The 21,715-nt window shown below is 40.5% G+C and overlaps 1 protein-coding gene across 1 annotated transcript in view; it reads right to left on the bottom strand.

The window, feature by feature from the left end:
* Window positions 1–19,686, bottom strand: part of cacnb2a (calcium channel, voltage-dependent, beta 2a) — a 60,687-nt gene extending 41,001 nt beyond the window's left edge. The window contains exons 1-2 of the mRNA XM_054623095.1: window positions 19,603–19,686; window positions 17,488–17,580 (exon numbers count right to left, since the gene is read on the bottom strand). Of these exons, the coding sequence (XP_054479070.1) occupies window positions 17,488–17,580; window positions 19,603–19,686 (177 nt within the window). The remainder of the gene's footprint in view (window positions 1–17,487; window positions 17,581–19,602) is intronic.
* Between the last annotated feature and the right edge of the window lie 2,029 nt (window positions 19,687–21,715).

Here is a 21,715-nt window from a genome sequence, read left to right as displayed (position 1 = left end):
ATTGTGGCATCTTTGCTGCTTTTTAACTTGATTTAGTTGTCTATGTTTTAAAAGGTGCTTAATTTGAAAGGCAGAACATTAATATAGCAGCAAACAACTATTTGCTATGTAAATATATAGTGGATATGGCATCAGAGCAGAGAAATAAGTCACTCTCCCCTCTGTGTGTTTTGTAATCTGATCTTTTTTCTGTACTTTGTCTGGCCGCACATTTGAGTCTCTCTGTTGTGCCAAACTGGCTGACAAATAGACGCTACTCTGCACCGCACTTAAACGGACAATGCCACTGAAAACGGCGTCCCAACATATGGAATCGTGCGGAATGCGTAATACTCTAAAAAGTGAATATGGCGCATACACAAATGATCATAATATCATGGGTACATTGCTATTAAATTAACTGAACACATGCTCCCAAGGGGTTAAACTTTAAAAAAAAAAAAAAAAAAATCTTTTACATTTCAGGCCCTCAGCTGGTGAAGCTCTATTAGCAAAAGGCATCATCAGTATGTTGTTCATAAAGAGCCCTGACACACTCCAACAACGTCAAAGGCCAACTAATAAAATTTCGTATAGCCTCATGCCAACTTTCCTTATAAAAATGTACCTTGAACAACCTACAAAAACCATGGCCACAGTCCCTTCCCCCATTTCTCTGTGTGAAAAAGACACAACTAGTAACTTCCTGCACTAAAAGAAAAGGTTCATACCAGTCATTATCAGCAGTTTGAACAGTCTCGTTATATGCATAGAATATGAAATGAGAAATGAAAGGGAGTTACTAGATGTTATAAGCAGTTCAAACATGGGTTAATTAGCATTTCCTTCCCTGTTTAGATCCTTTGACCATGTAGAAAGTGTTGACACATTTGGTCTGAAGATTACGATAAATGTTATATGTGTACAATACTATGTACCCCCCTTACACAAATAATATTCAGTGGGTTTCTCCTTGAAAACTACATTTTTGGGTTATTTTATTGTTAGTTCTTCTTTTTCCCCCCAAATAAGAAACTGGCCAAACGGTTTTAAGACCTGCTCTGCTGATACCTGCCAGTACGCTACATTAATTATGAATTGATCATTTATTGAGACTGAGATGTAGCACTGTCACAGTATGACACCAGACATTAAGTTACTTTTAGGTGCTCAACTTTCCAGCTCTATGTGTGCAGTAATGATCAGGTTCATTGTGAGGACTGAGGGCTGGGCTGCTCAGAGTGGCAGCGTGACATATGCAGCATATGGGTGAGTTGAGCAAAAGTGGAGCAGTGTTTCCCTCCGGAGGAAAACACATATGTACATCTCTATTTATGCACACGTGCACATGTAGAAAATACTGGACAAAAATACAAATTCGGTGTCAAACATGAATGCCTGTTTAGGAGAGCACAACATATGGTGTATATATATATATATATGGAGGAGAATTAAGCCTCAGGTTTATCACACCATGACTGTGTCACTTGCACCTGACATACAGTGACTCCACCATGAGAGATTACCACACAGAGAGGCCGAGCTGAGTGATTGGAGGTAACACAACTGCAAGGATCAAGAGAGAGAAATGTTTTTTTAAAGTCCACAGACAGATAGAAGGTGGATTCTCCATCACATCCTCTCCTCCCTGCCCCCACCCCCTTTTTCCCCCCAAGTAGCTGATTTCATCCTCGCAAAGCCACTCTCACTCTAATCTCCCCTGATCCGTCTGCACTGGCAAAGAATCAGAAAGCAAACTCACACACGTTAAAGGAAACCTAGGATAACATGACAGAAAAATACTAGTTTACCTACTGCTATTCAGAGTATAAACAAACATCTATGCACTTTCTTGGAGATTCAGCCCTAAGTTTGTCTCTTATTTTAACTCAACATCAGTTACATTCCTTGTAACTCTGGCAGAGTTGGCACACCAGATTTTATAAAGTGGGCATGTAGTAGCTTGTAGTTATATAATACCTAAATCACTAAGCCTCTCTTTGGAATAGCCACTGGGCACAGGAGCATCAAAAACCAATGGGAATATACTGTAATAGTCTCTACATAATCTGTTAAACCAGAAAATCGTATCAATAGTGATGCACAAAATGTTACAATGCTTTCAGTAGTTTTGAAAGTAGCACAGCCTAGATAGAAAAAAGCCACACATACAGAAGGAGTGAGTAGTTCAAGAGTAGAAGATAAAAACTCCGCCAACACACCTCACTTACCCAGGAGACATTTTTATTCTTGGCTTGTTTGATCATGGCAACGAGAGCAGGCCGGCAACGCGGAGAGAGGAGCCCCCCGTCCTCAGCAGGATTCAGCCCCAAGGCCTGTCAGGTGGGCAGGTCTGAGAGGGATCAGGGGTGATGGCCGGGGGGCACGTCGCGCTCAGCCATAGGTCATCATCTGCCCTGCAAACCTGCCAACCCAAAACGCCGGCTCTGACTGAACCCAGCATCTGTCAGCAAAGGTCACACCTCTCACTTCACGGGGGAAGAGAAGCGATGACAAAGTTTTTTCTTGACGTGGCACAAAAAAAAAAGTGAAGATCACAGAAGAATCATCTGGCATAGTCAGAGTCCCTTCCTCCTGACAGCACACAGTGACCTGATGGACTGATTATGTATTCACGCAGAGTATGAATATGAAACATCCCAGCAGGTTTAACCCCGCCCTGCTGAGCCTCAGCTCGCGCGCCCAATCGCGGAGCAGATCTTTGTGGCCGGCTCCCGAGGGTGAGCTTATAGAAGCATTAGGGTGAACATACTGGTTCTCTGGAGGAGAGGACGGGGGCTCTCTCTGCTGAATGGCAGGTCAATGACACCTCCAGAGACCCAAAAACAAAAAACAAAAAAAACAAGGAGTAGCAGAGGTGAACTTCATGTAATTGACCTCGTCTTCATCATCCGTAGTTACCTCCTCTTTTCTGTTTCATCTGTTCTCCCTTCCTCTCTTGATCTCACTTTCCTTCCTCCTCACACTTCCCTCTCTTTCTCCATCCTCCATCTCGCTCTCAGGGGTACGCGTCCTCGCCCCGGCTGGCACCTGTTGTCATGACACCTCATCGCTCACCTCAGACGAATGCCGTGACAGATAAAAGAAGCTCAGTGAAAATGGGATTCCCTCTCTCTTTCTTTCATCCCTTCAGTCGTGGCATTGCTTTCTGACCCAAAATTAAATCTACCCTCTTGATGCTGTCCTGATCTTCTCCCCCTTCACTCACTTTAGCTCTATCTCCCCCTCTCTGACACCATCAGCTCCTCTCCGTCAGCTCCACATTTGTGCCCGTCTGTTTGCACATGTCGATCCGGATTACTTGTCAAAGATCAGTGGAGAGTTTGAAGCTATCCTTGCTGATTTGAGTGGCTGCACTTAAGTGGAATTGAAGCACAGAGATGAAACAGATCTCCAGATCAGAAGTGGTAAAAAAAACACTACGGATATAAACAAGCAGCACAACCAGTGCTTTCAATTGGAAAATTAAGTTCCCAGTACGTCAAACCAAAAGACAACCCTACAAATGAGGCTAATATTTATAGTAGTAGGTCATTTCCAAACTCATAAATAAATAAAACTTTACTAGGACTGCAACTAACTTATTTTCTTGATTCATCGTTTGATCATTCAGTGGAAAATTGGCATTCATAATTTCTCAAAGGCCACAGAAATATCTTCAATTTGCTCTTTTAGTCTGTTTAACAGTCTAAACCTGACATTTGTTAAATTTTCACATTAAAATGCTGGAACTTCAAGTCATTTCTGCTTGAAAAAGGACTGACACTATTAATTAATTGCTACAATTGTAGTTGTATATAGTATCATATAATTCAATCATTAATGACAATCTGCAAATGACACAAATTGTAGGCTATTAAAACCCAATCTTAGGTTACAGGAGTCTTTAAAGGAAGACTTTAAACAGCTCCTGATCCATTTTTAACGTCTGCCACTCTAATTAAATGTCTCTCGTATCCATATGGGCTGGCAGCCCTCCTCTGGTGCACAAGGTTGTCTGCTTCTCTCCGCTGTTAATTAGCCTCAAACAACATCTGCTCCTGTTTTAAGTGATGCTCGGTTTGGCCTGGCTGCCCCTGTCTGAGGTGCCATTTTTTTTTTGCCCACACAGCTCCTTCATCTCTCTAATGATCGCATGATTGTCAATTTTGTCTGCAGATTCTTTACCTTCTTTAGGTCATTACTGGAGACACAGAGGAAAAATAAAGATGTGCAAGTACTATATGAGGAGTTATGGTGTCCAATTGAACTAAAGTGAACCGTAAACTAAAGCTTCTCATATATTGAAGCAAATAAACACAGCTCCACCGACAGCAGAGAATCTACTACTGACATATTTCTTCCCGAATTCATGTGCCGCAGTGTAACGTAACGCTAATAAATGGAATTACTGAATAGATTGTGCCAAAAACTGCAAGCCTCACAGAAATTCCAAGCTTCAAAGCAGCTGCTTTCCACTGATAGCAGTGAGGCAGCCAATATGACGCGTTGGAATAAAATGAACATTCACTGCAGGGAGTAAAGTACTTCACATGTTTATATCTCATGCAGCAGGTTGTAAAAAACTGCACACTAGTAGAGATTTTTCATAATATACAGTATGCTACAGACACTGGCCCTACAGTGTCTGTACATTTAGTAAATTCTGGAATCAGTTAAAAAATTTCCATTTTAGCCTCTGACCAAATACATGCGAAACTTACAATATTCCCATCAGCCCCGGCTGTGGCTGAAGACTCTTGTTTGATTGAAAATATTTCTTGTCATGTCTATTTTAAATATTATTCCGATTTTTAATTCCACTACTTTTTTGTTGTACATTGATTTTAGAAATCAAATAAAGAAAATAAAAAAAATACAAAATAAAGTTTCCCTACATTTAAAAAAATACACACACATGTACACAACAAAACTTAAAGAATTATAAATGATATGCAACACAAGTACAGCTAATACAAAGCCAACCTAATACGTTTGAATCAAACTGGGTATATTGGGGATACGTGATATGCATTTTAACCATTGGACTACCAAGAAGCCCCAAATAAGGGATTTTCAAGAAGACAACAAGCAGAAAGCCTTACGTTGAAAATTTAGACAAGTGAGGCTTTTGAACTGTGCCACTGACATCAGTGTTTCCAGGCTGCAGTGAAGCTATACCCTACATAGGCCTTCACAGATATATATATCACACTTTCCATCCCCATGGTGAGGTGATGGATTATGCAAAAGCAGTAAAAATCCACCTAAATCCAAAACATTCCTCAGGGCCTCTGCGGCCAATTATCTGCTCAGTTTCAGGGCATTTCCATATTCTCTTGAAAAGTGAAAGAACGCACAACCGCTGCCAAGGAAACCTTCCTCCAGTCTGCTCTGCGCTGGCCCAACACTCCTCTCTGGGCGAGCATCCCGGAGCCCAGAAAACTGGGAATTCCAGGTCACACTTTTGCCATGGGAGATTAGCTCACCACTCACACACAAAGCTCCGTATTTTCTGGGAATAATTAAAGAGTTTTGTGTAATACCTCTCAGTATCTGCCATTTCTAATTTTTTATGGGGTAGTTTTAGCGCCCCCAGCAGGTCAAAGTTTAAACTTATGAAACACATGAAATATCTATATATATACCCAATATTTGGTGCATATATTCATGGTCCCAGAAAAATGAATTTAAATGATTCTAGTGATCTTTTTTTATTGTTTTGAATGCCATTATAATGCTTTTATTCGCCTTCAGTTTGTTAAGCACTTTGAATTGCTTTTAGGGAATGTGACAAACTTTTTAAATAATATAAGAATAATTAACGGATTTTAAATATACATATTTATAAGCCATCTGCAATTGATTATTGATCATAGTAATTGTAATGTACTGCATTGGGTGCCACATACTTTGCACAGTTTACTGACTTGTATACATGATAAACTTCCGTGCATTTCATTGGTACTCTTCTAAGTTCACCGCTAGTAGTGGCTACTACTGCTGCATCATGGCAAGCAGGAAAGTCTAGAGAACTAACGGGGGGGGGGGGAATGGAGTAGGGCCTTCTGTCTTCAATTAGCTGAGTTTCCGTGAGGAGTGTCTGAGACTGGCCACTCAGTCTGTCAGACGGAGTCCCATCCGGCCGGGTCTCCGTGCTCCACATTCCATCCCGAGCGGAACGACGTTCTGCCCCATTTCAGACGTAAAACGGCGGTTTGGTACTCCATATTGGAAACATGTGAGAAGAGTGTCATAGAAAGAGTGGCGTCTCACGGCAGCTGAGGTCCTCTCAAGGTCAGCGACCGGCTACAGTTGCTGGACTGTCGTCGGTGAGCCAAAATCTCTGGTTTAAACAGTACTGGTTAATTTCACATGCTTAGTTTGAGCACAGTAATTAAAAAACAAACATATGTTGCCAGTTGTACTACACACAGTGATTGGTTTGTTTTCATGCAAACACCTTACACATGAGGCTTAGACTGTCCGGTGCGGAGTATCAACAGCTGGTCCCACACTAATCCACTCAGTTAAATTAAAGCTTACTCAGTTGAACAGTAAATGTTGATTGAGCATAATGCACCCTATAAAACCAGATTGTGTAACCAAACTATAGTAGTCCAGACAGGTCCAGTCGCAGTTTTCTTTCTCTGAGACAAAGTTGGCCTGGACCTGGACCCTTCAAAGTCCACATTTCTAGACAGAGTACGTCATAATGGGCCTGAAAAGTCTGGGTCCCTCTTCAAAGGCTGCTCAAAAGAAAAAGCAGCTTTATTTTGGCTGAATTTTTGATATTACACAACTGGTGCTTCAGTCGCAGCCCTGAGTCTCACATAGTGTGTTGTGAACTAAACCGTTGCTTAATTGAACATTTAGGCGATCCTTGTTAACTCGTGAAGTCAGGAAACCTAACATGAGCATCTTGTTTTAAGCTGAAAAACTCACAGAAAAAATAATTGGATACTATTTAGTAATTATGCAAGTAAAAACGGCAAACATCCCTCGTTCCAGCCTCTAAATAGTGAGAATTTAGGCCTTTGTGATGGGACCTTCTCACCATTTAATGATATTTGTATAGGCCAAACTATTAATCCGTTAATGAAGAAATTAATCAGCATTATTATCTGACATTGTTTGCAAGTTGTACACTATGTGCTGTTAAGTGAAATGTCACAACGGTAAAACATATTGAACGGAGCTACTTTGAAACATTTCAGATTAGTTTCAGTCTGTGTGAGGCCAGAAGGTGTCATTTATGAAGGTCAGCTGATGTTTATTGTGCTGGTGTAGCTTCTTGTTTTTGTTTTGTTGGGGAGCTAGCTTAATTGTCTTTTGGAAGATCAAGCCCCTAAATTGGGGTGAAACCGCTTATATAACAATGTACATCAAAGCCACGCTTAGGCATGCCAATAAGGATTGTTTTCATTATTAATCTACTGATTATTGATCCATTTGTTGTTCATAAAAAGCAAGAAAATTGTGAGAAATGGCTCGCTGTCACTATTTCCTATAACAGATTATAACTGTCCAATTGATATTTAGTTCACTATTACTATTTAATATAAGATAGGATAAAAAAAAATGCAGCAAATCCCCAAGATTGAGAAGCTGAAATCAGCAGATGTTTGGCATTTAAGCTTGAAAAATGATTACATGATTAATCGATTATCAAAATACTTGCTAATTAAACTTCAGAAGTTCGACTAATTCTTTCAGCTCGACAGTAGCTGCTCTTCATACAAACCTTGCACTGTGCTGAGTACTAATATATGAGCCGTAATACAACATAATGAAGTCACATTATAGGAATATGTCTTCACACTATCAAAAACACACAGACCTGCCTGTATTGACCTATCCCTGTTTTAGTCAACCTAATGCTGATGTGGCTCAGGAAATGTTGTCCAATGAGCTTCTGTCTTGCATTTGGGAATCCTAAAATAAAATTACACCTCATGAAAACTTTATTTCTGAGCCTTGAGGGCGTTGAAACATTTTCTCTGTGCATGGAAATGGTATGTTTATGTATTCATGAGTGTGTGTGTGTGTGTGTGTGTGTGTGTGTGTGTGTGTGTGTGTGTGTGTGTGTGTGTGTGTGTGTGTGTGTGTGTGTGTGTGTGTGTGTGTGTGTGTGTGTGTGTGTGTGTGTGTGTGAGTGAGAGTAAAGGTGTAACATGGCCATCTAGTGGTAAAACTAAATTGGGGAGGACCTCCTGTAACTGCAGTACTGGAAAATTGTGTGAATGAGATTTTAAGAAAATCCATAAATTTTGCATCGTTCCATTTGTGAACAGTAAAATAGAAACTCTAAAAAACTAAAAAGAAAATAATCCTCTTCCTTGTTTGCTATACACAAGGGAGTCTACAGAAAACAACCGCTGCTGAATGACAGAATTAATAATGCGAAGGACAGTAAAAAAAACAAAAAAACGCATGGATCATCAAATTTCCCATCTCAAGTCATACCTGTTAGAAGAAGCATAACCACATTTTCCTCTGACTGCATTTCATTACACCAAACAGCCACAGTGGTCTTATTATCATAGTACACAGCTTTAAATGCCAGGCATTAAAACACAAAGGACACATGAAATAAACCAGCAGAGCCAAATAAAGCGTAGCTGTCAACCGAGCATGTGCCTGCAGTGTGAACCCTCTGTATTCAATAACATTACAACCTCCGCTGTGTCCCGGAATAAATATGAAATAAAAGATTTATCGTGTCTGGCTGGCGGCAGGGACAGCGCTCTGCAGAAAAACTGTCAGGCCGACGTAGCTGAAATATTTCAGCTAAATCCTGCAGCATTCAAGAATCGGTTCAGGATAGAGATCTAGCAGAGAACAGTGATGAAGAGCGAGGGGGGGGGGGAAGCTGGCAGGCGTCCACTGATCCATTCAGTCTGGTTGCTTTGAAGCAACACTGACATTTTTCAGTAAAGTTGTGCATTGAGTGAAACACCGGCACAAATCGATTATTCATTGAGTAAAACCCATCGGGAAACAATCATAATCAAGCACATTTAATCACATTAGTCTCCACATGCTGTCGGCTTCATCGCCTTCTCTTAATCTCCCTCACGCACACTCTCTCCTCTCACCCCTTCTGATAAATCGGCATCAGAGCCCTGAACTCACATATGGAAGCTGTGCTCTCCGGCGATGGCCCAGCCCACAGCACGGCATGAAGGGGACCCGGGCGGGGAGGAACGGACGGCCGTCTCACAGACTCCCTGTCAGGCAGCGGCATCCGCTCAGCCTCGGTCCATTGCCGGCACACTCGGCCCAGCCGGGCTGCAGGACGCCAAAAGACGCAGAGGAAACGACGAGGGGCAGAGGAGATCCTTAACGGAGGAGTGAGCAGAGGGAGCAGAGGACTGACGGATCCACACCAGCCCCCTACTTCAGTCCACCCACCCCCCACGTGTACGCCAAAAGCTCCCCGACTCAGAAACTCTCAGGATTCATAAAAAATTGAATTCCAATGCCCCCCCTCCTCCTCCTCTTCATCTTCGACCCATCTCCAGACTGTTGCGGCAGAGTGTCCGGGAGCTCTCAGTGAGGTGCAGGTCTTGAGCTCGAGTGTTTACCCCACCCCTGAAATCTGTAACCGCTCCAGCAGATCCTCTGGGCTGCCAAATCCTCTGCAGTGCTGCTGTGCTGTGTGGCAGAGAGGTACAGTTGGAGGCTGGCACGCTGGTTCAACTGCTGGTGGATTTAGACACACTCCTCATCAGCATCGTCACACACTTACACACACACACACACACACACACACAGTTCCTCCTCAGCATGTGAAGGAGGTGGAGTTCTGAGTGTCCTTTATTGACCGCTGTCCCTTGCTTCCTAATGGAAGACGCCGCCTCTTAACTCTCCGCCTCCCTTAAGCCAAGGTTCAGTCTGCTTTAAAAGCTTGACACACACACACACACACACACACACACACACACACACACACACACACACACACACACACACACACACACACACACACACACACACACACACACACACACACAGACACACACACACAGTCCTCTTTACATATTGCCTCCCTTTTTTCCTCTTATATTTTTTTCCCCTTTGTGTCGTGCAGTCCTCATTTGCATTACGTTACCCTTCAGACTTTCTCTGTGTGAGTGGTTAGGACAGAGGCTCACATCGCTACTGGTTGCTGAATAAACTGCACTGTTCTTCATGTTAGAGAGAGTTTGTGTCTTCTGCAGAGAGCAGCAAAGCAGCAAAGCAGATCTGTGATGCAGCGGGAAGTCGCTCCCACAGTTAAGTCATGCCGAGCGTGAGCGCAAGGTTGGCGTGATCGTAACTTCCCGTCACACACCTCCGCTCCACCCTTCCCTTTCCCCACTGCGCTCAGGTGATTGAGTCCAGACTGACTGGCAGCCTAACTGCTGCGTCGTAAACTGCTGTGTCAGCTAAAAGTGCACACATTCTGCCCCTCTGCCTCAGTGTTGGATAAATGACACATGTGGAGAGGAGCTGCAGAGGATAAATTCATGAACACAGCATGACTGTGGACGTGTTTTTTTAATCTAATCTGGACAAAAAGGGCACACAGCATGGGTGATGGACTGAATGTCAATGATTTTAAAATGCCCTTTGGCATTTAAATGTCTTGCAAATTATTCATCAATTCGTATGTGAATGCTAGGAATACTAAGATAATAGCGGACATTCCTTGTGAATGATGTTAATCATCAGGCGTAGCAGTAAACACATTATGACTTTTAATGAACACAAGCTGCATCAGTTGGGTTGCATTCAATATGAAGTCTGCTTCAACTCAGTTCAATAACATTTGAGTAATTTGACTGGATGGTGTGAGTAGTAAAACAGTTGGTAATCTTTCCACATGCAAGAGTGAAGTTCTGCTCATATTTATTAGGCACAGATTTGTTATTAAAGGATTAACTGAAAAACATTAGTACCTTTCATATGTTATTTAAAGTGAATTACTCTTAAGATATTAAGATCATTAAAGCTAGGATCGGAAATTTTTCTCAACATTACCAACCCTAGCTTTAAGATGGCATGTTAAGGGTAAAAGATGGCCAGTGTTTTGGTGTCTCTCTGCGTATAAGCACTTGTCTGTGGCTCTTTCCATAACACCCTTATTGTCATCTTCTTTTATTGCAGCGTCATTAACGGTGGGCTCCATCTGAATATTGTGCAGAGCTGACTCTAAAGAACAGGGCAGCTTGTCTCTTCTCTTGAAACATTCACTCTATCAGTGTTGTTCCTCTGTATCTTGTGCCAAACAGTGACTGTAGTTTGGCATCAGGAAAAACAACAACATGATTTCTGCTGTCAGACAGAGCTGTATCGAGATAAAAACAAACTCAACTATCTGTCTTCACATCTGTCTTGGTGAAAACACCAAGCGGAGGCTCCTTATGGAAGCAAAATATCTGGTATTGCAATATATCATAGTTTTTAACCGAGGGGGTTTGATAAAGAAGGCAATGCAAAATAGTAAGGCGCCTAAACATAGCTACAATCTGGTTCTGGTGGTTTCCTTAACTAGTTAAAATGGATTATTTTGGCAAACTCTCAGGTTTTTTTTGTTGTCACTGTAATCTCCTGTTTAAATTTTGTTTTTGCCATCACACCGTACTGCAATTTTGAGTATAAGATCTAGTAGAATGGTAGAATTTCTAACTTTGATTTGATACCTTGAAAAACTTTGATATTTGATACCATTTTCGGTACCACAGGGAAAAATTGACACAAATAAGAGCAAGCAAAACAGTGTAGCTGGTACCCATGTGTTATGTATCAATACTTGGGAAACAGTTTGAAATATTCTGTATTTTTCCATATTTTTGACAGGCAGCATTGTGGCCCGGTGCAGAAGGTGTGCATCCTGTTGTAAAGCTTTGCTCATCAGCGATAGTATCAGAACACTAGTAGCATGTATCTCCTGCTCCGGTCCGACAGACACTCAGCCCAACATAAATCTGGCACCGCTTTTCATCAACATTGAAGCTTCTCTGGTTCACTGCCGATAACTCACTGGCTGACATGTGTCCGCTGTGATGGAAAGGCATCATTATAAACAGAGAGATGTGCACCTTAAACTTCAAAGGGAATCTTATCTATCGGGTCATTTGTCAGAGCCTGTCTCCCTCTGAGAAGTCATCACTCAGCTCCTCCTGACAAATTCTGAAAAATACTGCAGGAGATCAATTCTACAAACTCAAATGCTGTTTAATTTAGGTTCATTATGCTTTCAAGACGCACTTTTAAAATCGATTGCATCAAAAAAAACACATCAATTCTTGCATTTATATCTGTTATATCCGCTGTGATGAAGCAAGTAAATCCACAGAGAGAGACAAACACATATACTGTATATTCTTTCTCCTAAGTCTCCATCACTACCCAGAAGACAATCTCAATCAATCACAGAGGAAGCAGACACCTGATGACGGGAGCAAACTCACGAGGCATGAGAATGAGCTAATTAAATGCATCCATCTTCTGATTACATTTTTAAAATGCAGTATTGTGAATATGAACATTCTCAGTACACCGTTAAGGATGTGTTGTGCCATATGTTTAGTGTATGTATGCAGTTTATGAATTGTCCAGCTTCTAAACTTTCTTTTTCTTGGTAATAAACTGAAAATCCTTGATTTTTTGGCTTGTTGTCTGGACAAAAACAAGCTATCTGAAGAAGTCACCTTAGACAAGAAATTGTGACGTCCTAAATAATTAATCAAGAAAAAAGAACAGACAAAAATTATAACAATATTCAGTTGTAGCCCTATTTATGAACAAAACAACTGCATCAATAATATCTGGAGCAGCACTCTTGTGCATTTCAGCACCGTTTTCAAGCTCGAATCACAAATGATATATGATTTATTATCACTAAAAACAATCCAAAAGGTGGGAGAATGATCAGCAGCATGACTCTCCTCAGTGGTTAAGAAAAGCTTATTAACATTCAGCTTGCATCTTTATAACTTAATATGATGTCCGATGGAGCATTTTAATGTCCATTTTTTTAAATGGAAGACTTTGATGACTCATGACAACAGCAGGAAGGATTGAACTTGTCCACTAGGGGGGTAGAAGCTTTACACAGTGCCAATTTAATTAAGCTTTCGCTGTAACCCAGCAGGGTGGGGCGAGTGTGGAGGCTGAGAAACTTGGATTCGGGTCACCGTGAACTTAAGGCATCCACTGCTGAAGAGTATTTTAGCAAAACATTTTACCTGCTTAAGTATTTTTAACTTCTTTTTCACATTTGCTTGTTACTCACAAAATATATTTTTTAAACATTCATTAATTTAGGTGGTTTTTATGTGAAATCTTAGGGACAAATGGCAGAAGTCATAGCTGCTTTACCATGATCAAGAAATGTACAACACAAATACAGATTTTAAAACATCGATGCTCTTTAACAAAGTTAAATACCTGCACTTGTTTATTTTGCCACTAGATGGCAGCCTGGTGCTTCAGTGATGTCTGACGTCTGAGTGGCAGTTGTTTCCACATGTACAGTATTTAACCCCATGCATCATAAATACAGTTTGATGCCAGAAAACACACACGGCTCTCCAAAAATATCTTGGAAAACTACAACATATGTTGCTCAAAATTCCGGCAAAGGTCTACGGGGTTGACGTTACACTTGAATTTTCCAAGATTTCCAGTGGCAGCTTCTCCATACCACCACCGTATGGCACTGGTATCTGTTACTTAAGAATTCAAAGGTTGCCAGATCTGATAAGTATCAGAGCCAAAAACAAGCTCCCTCTTTCTATACATGGAGGAGAGAGAAAAAAATCTAGAGGATGATGAAAAGAAAGAATGCCGGCAATCAGGGAGAGAGCTGGAAAGAGTTTCCTGCATTAACAACGCCCTCTCAGGCGGCCCTCCATCACCAAATCCATTTCTCCAACCCTGAATGTACAGACGGAGCAGACACAGAGGGTCGACGTGCAACAATGTGCTCAATGGAAAAGCTGCTGCAGTCGTAGACATCAGGACACACTGTCGTGTACAGAAATGGAGGTGGAGGCGATTCAGAGCCCGGTGCAACAATTTACATAAGCAGTGTGAGTGTGGGAAGCAGCAGGAGGTTAATTATGACATAATACTCTGCGAGTTATGCAAATCACAGTTTGAACTACAGCATAAAAGATCATCATTGTTACCGTTTATTGTTTCTAATGCTTCAAAAGCTCATTCAAGTTGAGCCCAAAAACATATTTTGCTTTTATATTGAAGGGGTTCAGGCATGTTTTAACCTGCTTCTCTTTGTTTCCTTCAAATGTATGCTTTTACTTTATATGATACCTGTCAGATACAGAACTGAAGCCTGGTGTCTATGACCACATTTTAAATATAATATCTCTACAAGAGCCAGAGGGCAAGCTGACATCCTCAAAAGGAGCCCATCAGTCTCTCAGCCAAATAATCTAAAAAAAAGAAGTTGATCAGACTTTTAGAGGAACCACTTTTTTGGAACAGCCTGACATAAGAAAATATGTTTACAAAGTCTTTTTTTAAATTCACTACTAAGGAAAAACATTTGTAGACTTGCTTTCAAGCAGCTCTTCCCCTCGTGTTTAGTCCTGTTGTTTGCTCTTTGTGTCTCACTCTCTATATAGCACTTTGTAAACTCGGTTTTAGAGAAGCGCTATTTAAAGAAACTTTATTATTATTCAGGGTCATGGAGGGCTGGATCGTATCCCAGGATGCATTAGGCACAAGGCAGACTCTCTAAACACACTGCCAGTCTACAGATGGACCATCACTCACATTTACACCTATAGGCAGTTTTAAGTTTCCAATGTGATCAGAAAATAAAAAGCACTATGTTGTTTGTGTTTCATCCCAAAAAAAAACTGGTTTTGAAAACAAGCTCACCCTAACCCTAGTCCAACCACTCATATCTGTAAGCCAATTATGAAGCTTAGTTTAGCTTAGCATAAGGACTGGACTGCTAGCTGGGCTCTTTCCAGGCCATCACATCTAAAGCTCACTACTTAACGTGTTATATCTTGTTTGTTTGATCAAAAAGAGTATAAATAACAGATGACGGTGGTTCTGTGCTGGATTTTTTCTTGAAGGAACCTCCTTTGAGTCTCCACTGGTTGCCTGGCAACTGCTCCAAGCTAAAAAAAAAATGTTCGTAAAACCTACAAATTTTCCTATTTACATATTGTTTTTAATACAGATTAAATAAACAAGGTTGCCTGCTTCATATTTATTGATATTTACATATCAATCTTCTCATCGAACTCAAAAAAGCAAGGAAGTGTGTTTCCCCAAAAACTCAGACTGCTCCTTTAAATAAGCATGAGGCGATTAAACAGGTAACAGCTTTCATTTGTTGGAAGCTGAAACATCCGTTTTTCTGCCTCATGAGAAACGGGTTGACTTTAATGTCCGCGCTGTAAAAGGAAATCCATGAAGAGTGCTAAAACGATGATCTAGAGTACATGATCCCTATCTTGATACTATTTATTAGCATCTGTAGCCCCTCGGCAAAACAGATGGACGATGCGCCTCAAATGTCGTGAGACGTTTCTTTGCTCACGCTGCAGATCAAATCTACACATAAATATAAGTAAAGCATCCACCTGATGTTTAAGTTTGCTGACAAATCTATGACAGTTCTGCCCTTCTTCCTTCTCAATGGAGAGCTCCATTTCAACGCTGACCTCGCTACTCCCACGGCTGAGCAGTTTGTTCTGGCCTGGACCTCCACCCTTCCCAGCCTCCTCCATACTCCCCCGGGCATCGGGCCACGACCGCAGGGAACGTCTCCCATCCTTTCTCTCTCTCTCTCTCAACCTACTCTCTGTCTGCCCTCTGCCCTCAGCAGCATGAGTAATTCATGTCTTTTCTGAGATGTTTATATGCGTTTACATGAAAGCCGTTTTTTTATGACGCTCGGATCGCCGGCGGATCGATCAAACGACGGCCTTGACGGGCCTTAGCTGTTGTTAAGACGCCTACAGAAATGCCAGGACTATGAAGCACAACCACAACAGGTCAGACAGGAGGGAGAGCAAACGATAACATAAAAAAATCCAGTCAGGCAAACATTCTTTGGAAAACAGCCGGCTGACGGTGAGGAGAGAAACGATAAAACAAATACAAAAAATGACAGATTGATGAATAGGAAGTGCAATTGCCACACAAAGGTTTGCTTCATTCTTTCCCTTAGTTTAGCAATCTAAACATTACTACCTCATTCTTCTGTGAAAAGTGAAAATAATCACAGGCACTATGATTGAGCACGAGGGTGAGAGAAATAAGGTCAGATCAAAGCTGCTGTTATGATAACGCAAATGATAAACAGTATTTACGTTGTTATCCAAACAGAGGAGAAGTTACTGGAAAGGTCTGCTATTTCTGGGGCCCTCTTGCGGCAAATATCTAAAAGAGGGCATTTGTGCTCGGCATGCGAGGGCCTCGCTGACCCCGAAACACATTACTCCTCCGGTCTCACCACATCCCTCTGCTGTCTCTCACTTTAATGACCCATCATTTGTCGGATGTGGTGTTACACTGCAGAATGATGCTCACTCTCAGCCTAATTGAGTTTATCTGCTATGACTCAGGCTGGAGGGGAACTCCTCATTTTGGGGACAGGACTGTGGGAATGGGCATGAGCTCCCACGGGTGGTGGTAAAAATCAGACAATTTCTCATCGTCAGCAGTTGAGCTGAAGATGAGCAGCTCATTCAGAAGTTCTCCGCGGCCTTGAGACGAAGCAGACTCTGATCTCCTCCAGGTTCCCGTTGCTCAGCCCGCTGCCGTGCCAAAGACGAGGCCGTGCACGCCTTCCTCCAAAAAAGGCAGAAACATTTAGGCAGGGGCTGCGCATCCCTTAAACCCGGCTCGTCCTTGTCCGTTGCAGGTCTGCTCAACAAATACCAGACACATTGAGCGTGTACCTTGCGGGGTCTGCTTTATAACAGGCCACTGTGTCAACGCTGAGGATGCAGCGCGGAGGACAGGCCTCCACTTAACATACTGTACCCAACGGTGTTTACAGAGGGCTCTCGCTGAGATGCACATCTCATCGCTGATGGATGATGATGACTGAGGCCAGGCTCTTGTGTCGGTTTGCATTTACCGTCAGGGATTAACACACACTTGGGGCATGTTACATTCCTGAATGAAGCAACTGTACCCAGGAAATGTTATAACCCATTATGATGTTCTTGTATTGTGCACAGAATGATCAGATACCCTTGGACCTTGTCAAAAACACAACTTTTTGAAGTTTGGAACCTCTACTTTGTGTAACTTAGCGTTGAACCATTTGCCTTTGCTATCCTTTTTTTTTAATTTACCTGACAGCTGATAGTACAGAGGTATCAAGAAGTGACGGAGAGACGGATCGGGAAGAACAGGCAACAAAAATTCCTAGCTGTATTCAACCGAGGAGTTGAAGTTAACCCCTAAGCGTCGGGGGGGGGCACCACACAGTTTAAATAATTCAGAATAGCGAGCTGCCATCCTTACCTGGCGAACAAGGCTGTTGGTCGTGGTGTCGGAGGAGGTGCTGCCATCTGAACCTTTAAATCTGGCTTTTCTTCGAGCTCCTTTGCCATGAGACTACAGAGAGCCAAAGAGGAAAGAGTGAGATTGTTAAAGAAGAGGTCCTATGCATATACTCATTGAAACTGTTTTTTTGAGGCTATTAAAGTTCCTCCTGTCTACACTGGTCTCCAAGAGATCTCTTCCTAACACTCATCCAATGTGAGAGATGAAAGACAAACATTTATTTTTAGTACAGAGGAAACTAATCTGAGGCTTCAGCAGTCTTAGCTCGAAAAAAACAAGTGTTTGTCTTCCAACTAGGAGTCCATCTTACAGTTTACTTTTACTATCAATTAAATAGTTTGGTCTGTATAATGTCAGAAATGAGAAGTCCAAGGTGACGTCTTCAGATGTTTAGCTTTGTCTAACGAGCAGTCCAAAAGACAAAGACATTCAGTTTACAGTGAGAACAGAGAACCAGAGGATATTTGGCTTTTTTTTTGGCAAATCAATTGGCAACTTGTGTTTTTTTTCCAGCAGAAATGGCCAAAAAAATTTTGGCATCTAGAATCTGATGATTTTCTGGGTATCTTTAATATCACGGTAAACTGAATATCTTTGGGTTGTGGACTGTTTGTTGGCCGGAATATATTTCATAACATCAACGAGGACTCAAGGAAAATTTGTATGCATTTTGCAATCCAAACAGTTAAACTATTTATCAGTAAGCCAACAGTAACTAATCATTTCTCTGTCAATGTGCAAACTGACTCTCACTGTACTTATGGGCATGCGAGTATGGTTTAAACACAGGCTTGATAAAGAAGTGAAGCTGTCCTCTCACTGCAGGCAAAGAGCCTCGCTGTTAGTTCAATTAGTTAAGTACGGCTTTCAGTGTTTTATTTTAAGGGCAATATTATGACAGGTATCATAAAAACAATGGTAATTATGTGGGTGGTCTTTAATATGCAAGCTGATACGATGAGTGTCTGGAAAACCAATGCACTCAGCTCGAGTGTTCATACAGCATGTGTTGCTAGGGGCAACTGAAAAACAGAAATTCATTTTAAAGCTGCCTTTTATTCCCCTGTGGCATGTTAATATAAAGAAATACTCTGACTGTTTCTAAGGAGCCGATCGCGTAGAACAGTTTGAGCTGCAAATAAAGTCTGGAGGAACAGGATGAGATTTAATTAAGAGCAATAAACCGAATAGAAATGACGCGATACACGTTGAATAACACACTTTGCTGCATGAGAAAGAGCTCTGGAATATTTTACTTAAGGCTGTACTTAGTTACAAGTACATTTACTCAAGTATGATTTGAAGTACTAGCGAATTTATATTTCATGCTAGTTTTTAATTCTAATCTACAACAATTCAGAGGGAGATATTACACTTTTAACTACACTACATTAATCTGACAGCTACATTTACTCTGCCGATAATGATTTTTCATTCAAAACATCTGACCGGTTATTGAAATATGATATTATGTTAGAATAGAAACCACCCAACACTATATTTGTTGAAATTAGATTTACTTGATTAGCTACTAAATTGAAAAGCTGCTTACATATCAATACATAAATAAAAAACAGTATATTGAGTACATTATGAATATTTGTGATATTAGTAAACTTTGCTGAAAGGTAGGTAGGACACTTGTAATGATGTATTTTTACATTGTGGTAATCACTATTTTTACATAAGTGAATGATGCAAATACTTCTTCCACTGCACTAAAATGTTTTTTTTTTTTTTTTGTTTTTTTTATCTAGACATGCAAAAAAGTAGAGAATTTTAACTTTTAAGAAATCATTTTAAAACATTAGATACCTGGCTCAAAGGAGAATGAGATGTTGAGACACCAACCTGTCTTACATAAAACAATACGTTACATTTAAAGGCAGCAGTTTCGACGACATTTTTAATAAAAAAAATCAACCTTTAGAATAAAAAAAAAAAAAAAAAACGGGTTACATAATCAGAACTTCATCAGGAGCGAGGAAATGGACAGGTGAGCTAAAGTTGATCTGCTGCTATAACACATTTTAAATGGAAATGTATCCGACATTTAAATATAATGTAACTTACTTGTAACATCGGATGTTCCAGCGAGTCCATGTGTCTGTCCAGTGGTGCTGCTGCTCTTGTTTTTGGAGTATTATTAACGACCATTACACCATTTCATTAAAGCAGATACTCAACAAAACCTCTCCATCTGGATAGGTGCAGCGTGTGTGTCTTAAAATTAAAAGTCAAAGGCATTTTTTTTTTTCTATATATAGATATATATATAGAGATATAGATATATCTCTATATATATATAAGTCGTTTAACTGGAAGAAACCGAGGCGCCGCCGCTGCAGCTGGACTGGCAGCGCCAATCTTTAAGTTTGAGTCAGGAGGGTTTACAAGGAGGGGCTTGTGCAGAAGAGGTTTAAGGATCAGTTTTTCCTCCAGCTCAGATGATGATGGTGATGATGATTTGAATTCTCGGATGTTATAGCCTTCAGCTGCACAGAGAGCCTCCTCATCACAACCCTCCTACTGCTGAACCCTCATCCAACGCCAACACCTCTGCCTTCTCCCTGCACAGAAGGATGAATAACAGCTTGCAAGCAGAAAATCTGAAAATAAAATGCATGTTGTGGTTTTTTTTTGGTTTTGTTTTTTTACAGTAGAGGCACAAAAAAAAAGGACAAGTGTAGGAAATTATTCCCTTTAACACATTTGTTAGAAATTATATATAAATGGAAATAATCATACAGCTAAAAACAACAACAACAACAAAACTGAACCAACTATTATGTACATACATGCAGGTGAAAAAATAGATAAACATATGTAAAAAAAAACATTCAATGTCTTTATACAAGTCAAATTGTTTCTGTAGATTATAAACAGGAATGTAATATTGCAAATGAGTTGATTCATGTAATAGGTTAGGATACATTACATCCCTTATTATACATGAAGTACATATTTACAGTATATATACATGGCTATTTGCAGTATTTGCTTATATTTATATTTGACAATAGTGATAATATGTATATGTTTAAAAAAACAGGTTAGTAATATATCATTTGTAACATTTTTTGGCACTTAAAGGAAGATTTTAAGGCTCATAGCAAGGCTGTTGCCAAATGATAAGCTGTGACTGATTGTAGGCTTTGAATATAAATGACACTGAAGTCAAGGTAGTTTCAGTGAAAACATTCTTTTCTGGGTGAAAAGCGAAGCTTAAAGTTAACATGAACACACATCATTGGTGAAAGGAGGTAGAAGAATATAAATGCTTGAACTCTTAACAAGGCAATTGTTAAATATATTGAGAAATACATCATTAATTACATTAAGGATGACCGAATTACATTTAGCCGCTTTGGTTTTAATGTTCTGGTATTGTGACTTTCATATTGTCATGACTTACTGGAACACTTGACTAGAATATCTCCTGTGAAAAAGGTCTTTTGAGTGAAGAACAGGTGAGCAGGTCAGTTTATCATCATCATCATCATCATTGTAGTAAAGTATGTATTCTACAATTGATCTTCACGTCATTGTTGTTAAAAGAGTTTTGGCTGTATGCAAACTGGGACACTTAGATTTTGAATAAATTAATCAAGGTAGTGCGTCAAGTACTTATTTTCAGTATTGTAACAATCTATCAGTTCTTTGTTTGGTCTATGAAACGTAAAAAAATCCTTGTCTTAACCAACAAGCGGTCAAAACACAAATATATTCAATATAAAACAGACAAAAGCAGCAGATCTTCACATTTGAAAAGCTGCAACCAAAAAATACTAGCCTTTTTTTGCTTGATAAAGCAAGTGTAACAGTTAATCAATCACTTTTAATCAGCTAATTGTTTCAGCTCTAGATTTAGGTAGTACATTTACAACAGACTGTATACAAAAAGACTAAGACAGTACAGTCGCAGGTGAAGATGTTTTATACCTGTTCAGGTGAGTTCCACACACAGGTGAAGTAAAGGTACTGCGTCTACTTAGAGACATTCAGTCTAATGTAACAGACACATGTTGTGATGCACATCCCAGTATACAGCCGCAAATCCACTGAAATAAGATCATTTAAATGAAATACTACTGCACCCCTTCTTCAGACAAGTTTCTACCACAGACAGGCCTAAAGTTCTGTTATTTGTTATCGCCCTCTAGTGGTTTCATGTGCGTTTGCATTT

Source organism: Anoplopoma fimbria, chromosome 21 (genome assembly GCF_027596085.1).
Source record: "Anoplopoma fimbria isolate UVic2021 breed Golden Eagle Sablefish chromosome 21, Afim_UVic_2022, whole genome shotgun sequence".
Taxonomy (NCBI): Eukaryota; Metazoa; Chordata; class Actinopteri; order Perciformes; family Anoplopomatidae; genus Anoplopoma; species Anoplopoma fimbria.
The sequence above is the reverse complement of the archived record's forward strand: the minus strand, read 5'-3'. Positions and strand labels throughout refer to the sequence as shown.